Source organism: Mercenaria mercenaria, unplaced genomic scaffold (assembly GCF_021730395.1).
Source record: "Mercenaria mercenaria strain notata unplaced genomic scaffold, MADL_Memer_1 contig_515, whole genome shotgun sequence".
Classification (NCBI taxonomy): Eukaryota; Metazoa; Mollusca; class Bivalvia; order Venerida; family Veneridae; genus Mercenaria; species Mercenaria mercenaria.
This window is the reverse complement of record NW_026463393.1, coordinates 24,359-38,123: the sequence shown is the minus strand read 5'-3', so window position 1 is coordinate 38,123 and position 13,765 is coordinate 24,359. Positions and strand designations below refer to the sequence as shown.

Genomic DNA, 13,765 nt, shown 5'->3' with positions numbered 1-13,765 from the left:
TTTGTTTGTTTCCTGTTTCTCACCATTTTTCCCATACTAAGACGTACTGCTCCATAGTTAATTAAATATACACCCACCGTCAGACTAATCCTATCCGCACCGTACCTCAACGCACTGACATATCCGTATGTGTGACTGTAGCTTGAGTGAAAGTTAATGAAACTTGGCTTGAATGTTCGTATCATGGTTTTCTATCAAACTTTCAAATGGTTCTGCTTGTCTGCACGTAGGGACCACTAGAGCTAAAATAGGAAAATCTTCAGAAAACATCATCTTAATTACTGGTACAATATAAAATCAGTTTTACAAAATGTGTGCCCTTTTACCAAGGTTGTTTTGTTGAACAATATGGGCACCCGATGTCACTTTCAACGATATATATTTAATGAAAACTTTAAAAAATCTTTTTGTCAGAAATTTCGAAATACTTTTACTGAAATGTTCATTGTGTGAACATCAGGCCATCTTGACTGGTCAAAAACAGGACTGCTATGAGGTCGGACTAGTTTTTCCCAATATGGCTAGTATCTTTGAAAAACTCTACACGTTGTACTGTTGGCTTTATGTCTGTGCTTTGGTTGCTCTGCGCAACCGGGAAATCTACCCTTACCATTTATACTTTTAGCTCACCAGAGCCAAAGGCTCAGGGTGAGCTATTAGGATTAGTCACCGTCCGGCGTCCAGTGTCCGTCGTCCGTAAACTTTAACTTTAAATGACATCTCCTCATAAACCGCTAGGCCAATTTCATCTAATCTTCATAGGAATGTTCCTTGGGTGAAGCTCTACAAAAATTGTGCAAAGAATTGAATTCCATGGCAACCAAAAGGAAAATTTTTAAAAATCTTCTTCTCAAAAACCAGAAGCCCTAGAGCTTAGATATTTGGTGTGAAGCATTGCCTAGTAGACCTCTACCAAGTTTGTTCAAATCATGACCCCGGGGTCAAAATAGACCCCGCCCCAGGGGTCACTTGATTTTACATAGGAAAATCTTAAAAAATCTTCTTCTCAAAAACCAGAAGCCCTAGAGCTAAGATATTTGACATGTAGCATTGCCTAGTGGACCTCTACTAAAGTTATTCAAATCATGACCCTGGGGTCAAAATTGACCCTGTCCCAGGTGTCATTTGATTTTACATAGGAAAATCTTCAAATATTTTTTTAAATATAAACCAGAAGACCTAGAGCTTAGATATTTCACGTAGCATTGCCTAGTGGACCTCTACAAAATTTGTTCAAATTATGACCCCAGGGGTCAACTGATTTTACATAGGAAAATCTTCAAAATTTTTCTAAAAATAAACCAGAAGGCCTAAAGCTTAGATATTTGACATATAGCATTGCCTAGTAGACTTCTACAAAATTTGTTCAAATCATGACCCCCGGGTTCAAATTGATCCCGCCCCATGGGGTTACTTGATTGTACATAGAAAAAACTTCAATTTTCTAAAAATAAACCAGAAGGCCTAGAGCTTAGATATTTCACAGGTAGCATTGCCTAGTGGACCTCTACAAAATTTGTTCAAATCATGACCCCCGGAGTCAAAATTGACCCCGCCCCAGAGGTCACTTGATTTTACATAGGAAAATTTTCTAAAAATTAACCAGACCCAGCCCCAGGGGTTACTTGATTGTACATAGGGAAATCTTCATAAATTTGCTAAAAATAAACCAGAAGGCCTAGGTCTTAAATATTTGATATGTAACATTGCCTAGTAGACTTCTACAAACTTTGTTCAAATCATGACACCCGGGGTAAAATTGGCCCCGCCCCAGGGGTTACTTGATTGTACATCGAAAAATCTTCCAAATTTTTTCTAAAAATCATCAGTTTGACATTTGAAAATGTAGCTCATATTACTCTAGTGAGCGATCCAGGGTCATCATGACCCTCTTGTTCAAATATATTTTTACAAATTTTACTCGCGCAACGCCATGAGTAATGTAAGCAGAATAGTTAACATATTCTTTACATCATTCTATTAGGTGGCGTGTATGTTTATTTCCTTGTACTGACTTGCTTCTTTAATATAAACATATTGATAGATTGAAATATATTTTACCGCCCAACCAATTGTAATTATACTTCCATAGTTTCACTGAGAAATTATCAAGATATAGTCCACCATTCTTTTTTCAATAAAACACTGAATCACACAGTAAACTCCTTAAATTTCAAAAATGATATTGGAAAAACGCCAGCCAGTCACCCCCCCCCCCCCCCCCCCCCCCCCCCCCCCCCCCAAAAAAAAAAAGAAAGATGTGGCTTAACACGATATCATCGGCAAAAAGTGGAGACTTACTTCTGATCCCAGCACTCCCTAAAACCTGTAATGAAAATCGGCAAAGCATGTACTCTCCACATGCGATTTCGGCATTCCCCGATTGTTTACGACAAGCCACGTACGGATTACACGAGCCCACGAATATGATATTGGTACTGATATTGTTTTACCATTTTGAAACTGATCTTTACTTAATTTTATATATTCATTTATGTGACAACGATAGAACAGTAATGGGGATAATGACGATACAGGAAGCCGGTTTGAAGGGTGAAGATAAAATTAGAGAAATTGATGAAGTTATGGGAAGGGCAAGTGACAGAACTTTAAAAGAAATTCTCAAATATCGGAAAGAAGTTACTGATCACTTAAATATGGTGACTGATTTCTGCCATTTTGTGTTTTCGTATCGGCGGGGCAAAAACACGACGACACGAAAACTCGACAAATACCTAATTTGTCGAGTTTTCATGTTGTCGTTTCGGCGGGGCGAAAACACGAAAACTCTACAAATTAGGTATTTGTCGAGTTTTCGTGTCGTCGTGTTTTTGCCCCGCCGACACGAAAACACGACAAATTCTTTTCAGACATCTCTTATAAAATGAAGAGTAGTACGAAGTGTATGTATAATTGACCTGGTTCCAGAAATATTTCACTGGGTGCGGGGAGCGGCAACAGTTAAAGAATGAAGGCGGCATCGGTGAGCCGAGTGGGGTTAGGTAGGGAAAGGGTTAAACCCTCATGTTAGGTGGTTCAGGGCGTATCTGCCTTTAAATGTTTGAAATATATGTATAAAATGGTGCATTTTTGAGCCCACATTTTGAGGTACGGGGGTTGGGTATTTCGAGTGAATAACTTAATCTTCATTGAGGCTCACGCATATACGTAATTATATTTCTGTTTGTACAGGCTATGGTCCTGGGCAGGGGCCGATGGCCGTGCCATCCCACAACCCAAACCGAAACCTCAACCCCCAAAGTGACCTGTACTCGTCATAGTTGCACCCAACCCAACTATTTTGGTAAAGGAATATCTTTAGACCCAAAAATGCAACAGAGGCCATCATTTCATTCCTATATTTCAAAAATGTCCGTGAGGATACCCTCTGACCCCCTAAATCAGAGGGCATGACCCCCTAACGTATCTCGAAATTTGGGAAAATATGCAGCAGTGACCACCATTTTATACCTATATTAAAAACATGACAAGGGAAAGACCCTGTGACTCCACTGCCAGGAGGGGGTTAACGGTAACTCATAATTTGCAGCAGACGCCAACATTTTATATATGTATTTCAAACATTTAAAGGTAGACACGCCCTGACCAACCTACACAACTCGGCTCGCCGATGCCGCCTTCATTCTTGAACTGTTGCCGCTCCCCGCAATTCCAGAAATATTTCTGGAACCGGTTCAGTAATACATACACTTGGTATGCTAAAAACGATAAAGTTCTGACATTTGACATATTATTGTACTGTTTTATAATCTCAAATCTCCTAACGCAGCTTTAAGAAATATAAATAAATTTCGAATTGGCGGTTCGTTCGGATAGAAAGAGAAATGCTTCTAAAACCCTTTACCTCTGGCTTCAGAATAACTCTACATTTTATAAGAGATGTCTAAAAATAATTTGTCGTGTTTTCGTGTTGTCGTGCCGGTGGGGCGAAAACACAACAACACGAAAACTCGACAAATTATGTATTTGTCGAATTTGTCGTGTTTTCGCCCCGCCGACACGAAAACTCCACAAATAAAGGGCGCCGACACGACAAATTTATACCCGCCGACACGAAAACTCGAGAGATTATAAAGATCTTACATGCCTGCCTGTGTAAGACAGGGTTTCCCTACCAGAGGGGCAGTGCGGAATGAAAAACCGAGCGTTAGCGAGGTGTTTTATCCAAACTGTCCCAAGGGTTGGGAAAACAGCTGTCTCACACAGGCAGACATGTAAGATCATTTTTCTTGCCTATCACGTTCAAAATAGATCGTGGAGACAAATAGATCTGGGTATTTCCTGACATTATTTATAAAATTTATGACGTCACAATAGTGCCAGTACTATGTGACGTCACCTTAGAGCACGCTATTTTAGACAAGGTTTTTCCCTAGGACAAACGTATACTTTCCCCGCTAGGTAGGCAAGAATATAAGGATCTTACATGCCTGCCTGTGTAAGACGGGGTATTCCCTACCCGAGGGACAGTGTGGAATGGAAAACCGAGCGTTAGCGATTTTTATCCATGCTGTCCCGAGGGTAGGGAAAACAGCTGTCTTACACAGGCAGACATGTTAGATCATTTTTCTTGCCTATCATGTTCAAAATAGATCGTGGAGACAAATAGGTTTGGGTATTTCCTGACATTATTTATAAAGTTTATGACGTCACAATGGTACCAGTACTATGTGACGTCACCTTAGTGCACGCTATTTTAGACAAGGTTTTTCCCTAGGGAAAGACAGGAATATCTATCCCCGGCGCGTGCTCGGATAAATGTATACTTTCCCCGCGAGGTAGGCAAATTAGGTATTTGTCGTGTTGTCGTGTTTTCGCCCCGCCGACACGACAGCATGAAATGGCAGAAATCAGCCACCATACTTAAACCCTCCTGATCTTGACCCAACATTATTTAGATGGAAAAAAGTTGAAGCACCAAAAAAAAAAAGATCTTTTAGTCCCGTTATGATAGAAGACAGCGTAGCGCTGGCGCCACCCGAAATACTTCAAATGATCAAATGTGATTTCGAAAGTCAGCAGGTTTGCTCATCTGCAAGATGTAGATGTAACAGTGCGCGACTGTCACGTACGATATCATGCATGGCATGTGTAATTTGTAATAACCCTCAAACAAAACAAATGTACGTAGTTGGAGTATAGCAAAGCAAAGCTTTCAGCATTACCAGTCAGATCTCAGTACAGTTTTGTGATCACTATCTAGTCAATACTTTGTTGATATTCCGAATGATAGCATTTTGCTCTAATGAAATTTCATGTTATTTATAACGTGACCGAAGAACATTTGGTCACACCATTGCAGTCATTAAACTAGTCGAGACAAATATTTTCTATATTTCATTATACATTTTCCGTATAATATGTAATAATCACACGGTACTTAAAACCTTATAAATGTTGCTGTTAAACTGAATTTATGTTAGTTATATATATGTGCAAATGCAACTATGCTGATTACAATTCACAACTTCTATTTCAAACACATGCCTTAAACTACTCACTAGTCAAACTCTTTTGTTTTATATGTTTTAATGCAAATGCTATTCACGTTTTATAAGAATAACGTAGTGTAACGTAAATTATGATAAATTTATTTATTTATTTTGTTGGATTTAACGTCGCACCGACACATGAGAGGTCATATGGCGACTTTCCAGCTTTAATGGTGGAGGAAGACCCCAGGTGCCCCTCCGTGCATTATTTCATCACGAGCGGGCACCTGGGTAGAACCACCGGCCTTCCGTAAGCCAGCTGGATGGCTTCCTCACATGAAGAATTCAACGCCCCGAGTATCTAACGGCTTTAACGTTAAAATGATCTCCATAAATTATACACCATTTTAAAGACATTTTTAAATGAAAATGTGATGAGTAGAAAGCAAATCGATTTCTTTAGAATGAACAGAACGATTTACAAAAATCGTCTGATGGACGTGAATTCGTCCACTCGGCCACGGAGGCCCCCCAAATTATGATAAAGGCATAATTTATAAAAGAGAAGTAATTAATATGTAACTATAAATACGCTGTATTTGTTAACTTGTAAATAGTATATTCAAATAACCAATTTTGGCAAATATAGTTCTATGAGTCTTTGCTTAATATGTATCTAATAATACATGATGGTAAAGTAACTTTCTGTTATAAATGACGAAATCTTTATGATATATATTTTCGTTCAAAGTTGTTGTTCAGTATAATATAATTGTCGTAAGCATTGAAAATGCACATTATATCTGACTAAAGACTTACTGTAAGACTTTATTAACTTTATTGGTAACGTATTGTAACGGAGACTTCATTTTTATGGGAACATGTGTTGCATTCTTTGTCCATATCATTCTGGAGAATATCTACTTATAAATGGAACTATCTGATGGCAATATTGTTTGATTAAATATGTTATCTGAATGTTGCATAAACTTATCATTTGCTTAAGGCGCCATTTTTGATCGTCATTTTTAATCCTCCATAAAAAAAATTGACAGGTTGTCATCAAACGGATTAAACCTCTACACCACCAGGGCAACTGAAAATAGTAAAACCATTTTCTATCTACCCAAAAACAAGGTCCCACTTGGTTTCGTCAGGACTACAACTGGAGAAAAACTTGAATAGATCTTGACAAAATGAAGTTCACAGACAAATAAACGGACATAAAGGCATAAAAACATATGTACACATGTATCAGCAATATACTAATGTCAACTCAAAGTTAATCTTTAATACACTCCTTTTGAGATTAAATAGGCTAGCGGACAGACGAACTCTTCAAACACGGGACATAAAATAAGAACATAATTATGACACGAGGACACTAAGAGTATTATCCCTTGCATATGGGCACATTAGGTTAAGAATAAGAACATGCTATATATAGGTGCATTTTTCGGAAAAGGAAGTAAAATTATGACTGACAAGATTTCACAAGATTTCTTAATTTGATGTTTAGAGAACATGTTTAGAAGGATTTAAGACTTTTATAGTCGGTCACGGCAGTTATGTTAGTATCATCAGATTATTCACAAGGAGTTTGGGAAAGGTGAACAAACATATGTACATGTATCAAAACAAATTTATTTCCTGAGGAAACAAATCTGAAACAAGATAAGACAAGTAAATTTTCAAAATGGCTGTGTCAGGACGTAAGTCATCCGATTTTCGTGATTCAATATCTAAAGGTTCCGCAGAGGACTTTGATCACAGTTGTGAACCATGCCTAGTTATTGGTAAGCATGTCGAGGCTCATGGATTTTGTGTGGAGTGTCGGGAATATCTGTGCAACAACTGCTACGCATATCATAAACAGATAAAAGCCACGAAAAGTCATCAGCTTCTTGATAAAAAGAGCATGGGTCAACACGCTCTTCAACGGAAGGATTCAGCGGTTTGTAATGAAAAGTGTCCTCTTCATGGAAATGAAATCATCAAGTTTTTCTGCACAAACCATGAATAGCTTGGCTGCACCGATTGTATTACCCTGAACCACACAGCATGTGAAATTGATTATATACCTGATAAATGTGCAGGTATTGGGGACACTGAGGAATACAGGGAGACAATGATGAAACTTGAACAGAAAATAAAAGAGTTTGATGGAATAATGAAAAGGGCAAATGTCGAAGACAGGGAGATAGATACTTGCCATGACAAAGCATTACAAGAAATTATCAAATTTCGGAAAGAAATAAATGATCACTTAGATCAACTGCAAAGGAAAATTCAAGCAGATATTGACAAGAGGAAGTCAGCAGACAAACAAAATCTCCAGGAAATGATCAAATTATGTTCCAACATTTCTACAGATATCAGCAAACTTAAGTCAAACCTACAAGACAGCAAAGCTTCTCAACAGCATGGACAACTTTACATCAACATTAAACAAGCTCAGTCGAAACTAAAGTCAGATGACGTTCAAAAAGCAGAAGAATCCTTTTCTCAGATATATACACAATATAGATTTGAACGCAGCAAAGATCTAGAGAATGCAATATCAAGGCAGGAAATATTTGGGAAGCTGAGTGACCCCACTAACCTAGCTTCTCCAAAAAAGAAGAAAACAATGAATCAATTAACATACAAAGATGATATAGATGTGAGCACAATCTCAGACTCGAACAGCTGTAATATTAGTGGATGTGCAGTCTTGTCCTCTCACAAAATTGTGCTGGCTGATTGGTATAACTGTAAACTAAAAGTTGTGGACAGGCAAAGTAAAGTCGTGATAGAAGAGAAGACATTTGACTCCCAACCAACGGACATTACCGTACTGCCTCGAGATCAGATTGCTGTAACAATGCAAACTAATAAAGAGATCTATATATTGTCAACAGCTGGAACATTGTCAGTTGTCCGCAAGATTCCAGATACAGGAACATGTACAGGTATAACGTACCACCAAGATCATCTCTATGTGCTTTGCCGGGATCCTGACTGTGTACGTATTTTAGACATACAAGGTAATGTTCAGAACACAATTTCCCTCAATCGTGAGGTATTTAACTGCCCTAACTATATTGTGTTCAATGAGGATTCTAGGCTTATCTATATAAGTAACTTTGTGACAGGTAAAGTAGTCAGCGTCACGTTACAAGGTGATGTATCTGCCGTATACGAGTATAAGGATGTTGGGAGACCACGTGGAATGTTGATGTTAGAAGATGGCTCATTGCTGGTTTGCTGCTGGAACACTGGTATCATGCATCGTATCTCGGGAGACTTGAAGCAAGGTCAGACAATGATTGATGGTCTGACATACCCATGGTCCATATGTTACAATCATTATCAACAAGAAGTCTATATTGGTGGTACGAATCAGCTGAAGGTGTTCAGTGTGTAATGACATTTCGTTTCAACAAACTTTAATGGCCAATATGCGGAATTTGTTTTTCCAAGACAAAGACATTTTGCTATGTTAAGTATGTAAATTATAAGACACACACTTCTGTATATATGTGTGATTTACTGCTGTTACGACATCTTTGAGCTTTACATGTAAATTTAGACACGCATTTCTGTATGTTTGTGTGATTTTCTCTAGCTACATGATTGAGTTTGATATGTTAATATATATGTACAGTAGTCACTTCTTTTCATATCATTTTGATTACTAACAATAATGTATCACTTTAGTAAAGCGTTAATTGAATTTAAAAAAAAAACATTGAGGGAAGGAATGGTTACTTTCTACATACTCTCGCATTTTACATTGCAAACATATTTCAATTTATGTTGTTGAAAAATAACAAACAATATTAATTATGTTATCATATCGTTTAGATTCATTCGTCTGCTCAAACTAGCGTTGAACTTCGTAGAAACACTACGCGTGATGCTAAACTGATAAATACAGATATACATACACACGTTCAACATTTTTTATTTTATAAATGATAGAAATGTTTCAATATAAAACGCTTTCATTGTTGTTTGTGTAATTTATTTTCATTTTCTGTTACATTTTTTATAAAAAAAAAAAATGCCAGCTACTGCAGTATTTTTGTACAAATTATTTTAGTTATTCAACATTGATATAAATGAAAACTATGAAATATTATCTTATTAAATAAAGTTATATAAGAATGTCCTCATGAACGTAGTCTGGGTTACCTTAGTCTGGCTACAGACTAGATAATCGTTTTTTTTTTTAGAAAAAATCATTCTGTTATATATTCTGACTTCATCAGTCTTGGCTCCGATTAAAAAGAAAATGGATACAATTATACAAAATTTGAATAGCCTCAGGAGTTATCTCCTGTGAACAAAACACAGAGTTTGAACACAGACTAGGGTTTCTTGATCGTTACCCGGCACGCTATTACAATTAAGAAAATGCTTGGAACCGGTCGAGCTATGGCAGGCCTCTTAGTACGCGAAAATGATTTACTTCTGACTTCAATAAACTCTGATGCAAATCAGCTTTTCACATGTGTGCATATTGTAACCTGTTACATGTATCCATGTACATTTTATATAATGTATCTGTAGTAGATTAGATAAAACGTGAACTATTATTTGAAATGTTTCCTTTTCCTGAAAAAAAATACTGTGAAATCATTTAAATTCGCTGGCATGAAATTTCGCGTAAACGTGAAAAAGGACTGTTTCGCGCGGGCTTAAATTCGCGCATTTTCAATTTTAGAAAGGGGAAAATATAATAAAAAATAATAATAGCGCGGTCTTAAATTCGCGCATCGGTCCTAGCGCGAAATACGCGAAAATTCGTCCTACGCGAATAAAAATGATTTCACAGTAGTATATATTTTACTACTACGTTTAGTGTTTCTTCCCTGGAAGTTTTATTTACATGTAGTTCCTTACTTGAAATATTTACGGAATTTGCTTTTCTATCGAAATATGCTTTTTTTAATTTTCTCCCATGAAATATTTATGAGTAGTTCAAAAGTGTTTACTTTTCAGTCAGGGTAAATAGTTTCCTGTTATATCTAATTCTAGCTGCCTGGAATCTACTCATTGCACAAACAGGTTAAACTGAACTTAAAAATATTGGAAAACGTTAACCCTTATGCTGGACACAACTGATTCTGCCTTTGCGATCAGTGTAGATCTTGATCAGCCTGTACGTCCGTGCAGTCTGATAAAGATCTGCACTGTTCGCTATTCAGCCAGTATCTTTTTGGTGAGCACCCCTTTCAACAGTTAATGGTACGGTCCAAATTGGAAGATGGACAAGTTCATTTTAGAAATTTAGCATGGTAAGGGTTAACAAGATATCAGTTTTGGGTAACGTAATTTGTAGCTATAGGTTGCTTTAAGTACCAGCCAATGTCTAAGATATTACATCCAGTATGTTATTATTAATCTGAAAGCATGAGCTTTCAGAGGAGTCAGTACGATACTGTTTCGATACTGTGCAGTAAACAAGGAGTATTTCCAAACTTTGTGTAAAATAATGTGTCCCTCATAATGCCCTTTCGATTCAAAAATGGTACGCAATTGTCGGGTACAGTTATGTTACTCTAAAGAAAACGGTTATGTAAGTGTCAGACTGACTGTATGTGACCTTGTCTTTTCACAGATATCTAATAATCATCAATTAACTTTTGACTAAGCCTTCTGAAGCTACCGAAAAAGAACTATTGTCAGATGAAATATCGACAGGGAAGGGCCCTAGACCAAGTGACCCAAAAATGATTATTATATAACATTTGATGGTCGGAAGCTCAAGGATTTTTTTCAGATATTGAATGAAAGCCATTTAGAGTATCGGTTTCGCCTGTTGATCCTATAACAGTATAAACTTACTGAATGGCTTGTAAAACTATCGCCAGGGGTCCAAAAGACCGGAAAGTCATGCAGTAAGTGTTTTATTACATGACATCAAAAATTCATTTTCATCTTCAATGTGTGACTTAATCACAGCGAAATTTTGTGTTTAACTATATACCGATCAATTGCACACACTATTTATAGAGGGAGTCATATAGAATAAGAAGTTATTTACTGACCATATGCAAATACTGAAGGCATTATCGACTTATTGATCAGAAAGAAAATTCAGTCTTGATGCCACGTACATTTGTGTTTAGACGTATTGAATGTCAGCACTGTGTATAGGTGTATTAAATGTCACCTCTGTGTTTAGGCGTATTAAAGGTCACCTCTGTGTTTAGTTGTATTAAAGGTCATCTCTGTGTTTAGGTGTATTAAAGGTCACCTCTGTGTTTAGGCGTATTAAAGGTCACCTCTGTGTTTAGGTGTATTAAAGGTCACCTCTGTGTTTAGGTGTATTAAAGGTCACCTCTGTGTTTAGGCGTATTAAAGGTCACCTCTGTGTTTAGGCGTATTAAAGGTCACCTCTGTGTTTAGGTATTAAAGGTACGCTCTGTGTACAGGCGTTTTAAATGTCATCTCTGTGTTTAGGCGTATTAAAGGTCAACTCTGTGTCTAGGCGTATTAAAGGTCAATACCGTGTTTAGGAGTATTTGTTAAGCTCTATGCTGCTTTAAATATCAAGGCAACAATTATGGTATTTAAGAACAATGAAAAAGAAACAATTTCATCAAAGTGATATAAAAACATGTTATCAATTACTGTAATAAAAGTTAAACATAATATTATAACAGCTACATATTTTCACCTTATATTAACTAGAAACTGAAGCACTGTTTTGCACCCAAAAATACACACACATCAATTAACACCCAAATATGAATATCACCGAAAGAAAATCACAAACATGATTTAAAATAATTCTTAAAAGTCAGTGTGCACATTTTAAAATTAAAGCGATTTTTAAAAGCTTTGTAAAAACTATTTGAATATTGCTTTTTCTTGTGAAACAGCCTATTGCAAAAGTATTTAAATAGGGAGGTTTCGCAACCAAACGTTAAGGAACATGGGCTTGATAGTCAGTGACCTTAACCACTTTGTCACGGAGGTATAATAATACTGGTACACAGGGGAAAAAAGCACAATGTAACTTAATGGTAGCTTGTGTTTAGAAATAATCAAACTTGTTATCAAAATATTTAATACTTAATTTCATTCGGCCAATCAATAAAAAAGTCGACCACTAATGGTACAGTTATATTGTAAACTCAGATATTAATCAAAGAGCCATTACTCTTGTGGAAATATAAATATCTAAACTACTATCTTTAGTTAACAACTCATCATGATGGTCGCCGTTCTCGAATGGTTAAGTTTTACTGACTTCCAATCACTTGCCCCTCACCGATGTAGGTTCGAGCCTCACTCGGGGCGTTGAATTTATCAAGTGAGAATGCCATCCCACTGGCTAACGGAAGGTCGGTGGTTCTACCCAGGTGCCCGCCCGTGAAGAAATAAACTACAGAGGGGCGCCTGGGGTCCTCCTCTACCATCAAATCTGGAAAGTCGAGGTATGATCTATAATTGTGCCCCAACAAAAAGCAATTAAACATGGTGAGTGACCACATCGATAATGGAGGAATCAGTCTGATATTTAATGAGACCTTGACACACAAGAATATGTCTACATACAAATTGACAAGAGTGATAAAGCCATATTATACTATATTGAAATGTGCGTAAAGTTAGCAGCCTAGCAGTCTAGCGGCCTAGCAGCGTGAAGTTAGCGGTCTAGCAGAGTGAAGTTAGCAGCCTAGCAGCCTAGCATCCTCTACATTATATTGTCTACTTATTGAAGTCACTGCCTCGTCAGAGACTTATGTATTTATATCAGACTGCACGGCTGTTTTTCGCATAGGCTTGCACATATCAACATGTCCTTCTATGAGTCATCTGGAGTTATCATACTCGGTTTTAATGGAGCATAAACGTTCAAATCAAGTCATAAATCCATTTTAGAGCACTCTAGCAATTTTGCTACCCAGACGCCTGGAGAAAAGAACAATCTAGGTTACAGGTCATAACTTCTGAATAAAGATCTGTGAAATCGGATTTTATATCAAAACAGACTGAAGCATGAGTAAAACCAGATCTGATTAAACTGCATCATCTGTAATACTTACTTGAATATTTGACTTTGGTATTGACTTTCTATCTATTGCAGATTCTTACACTAGTATATCTAATTTTGTTGCTGAAAAAAACTAATTGTCAAAAGAAATTTTTATCTATTTGATTGTGATTTATCAACTGATTCTTGAAAATCTGACTCAGTCATTCATGACCCGGGGTGGAACTTTGGTTATTTTGCACTTCTGGTTTATAGATAGTGATATTATGCTGAATAGTTGATTGGGCTTTTAGCAGAATCAGTTGTTTGTATCCGGTAAGTA

At 37.0% G+C, this 13,765-nt stretch overlaps 1 protein-coding gene across 1 annotated transcript; it reads left to right on the top strand.

Moving 5' to 3' along the window:
- The first annotated feature begins 7,149 nt into the window (after window positions 1-7,149).
- LOC128554544 (uncharacterized) lies at window positions 7,150-8,859 on the top strand. Its single transcript, XM_053535814.1, has 2 exons — window positions 7,150-7,165; window positions 7,550-8,859. Exons 1-2 carry the CDS (start codon window positions 7,150-7,152, stop codon window positions 8,857-8,859), a joined length of 1,326 nt encoding a protein of 441 aa, XP_053391789.1.
- Window positions 8,860-13,765: the final 4,906 nt, after the last annotated feature.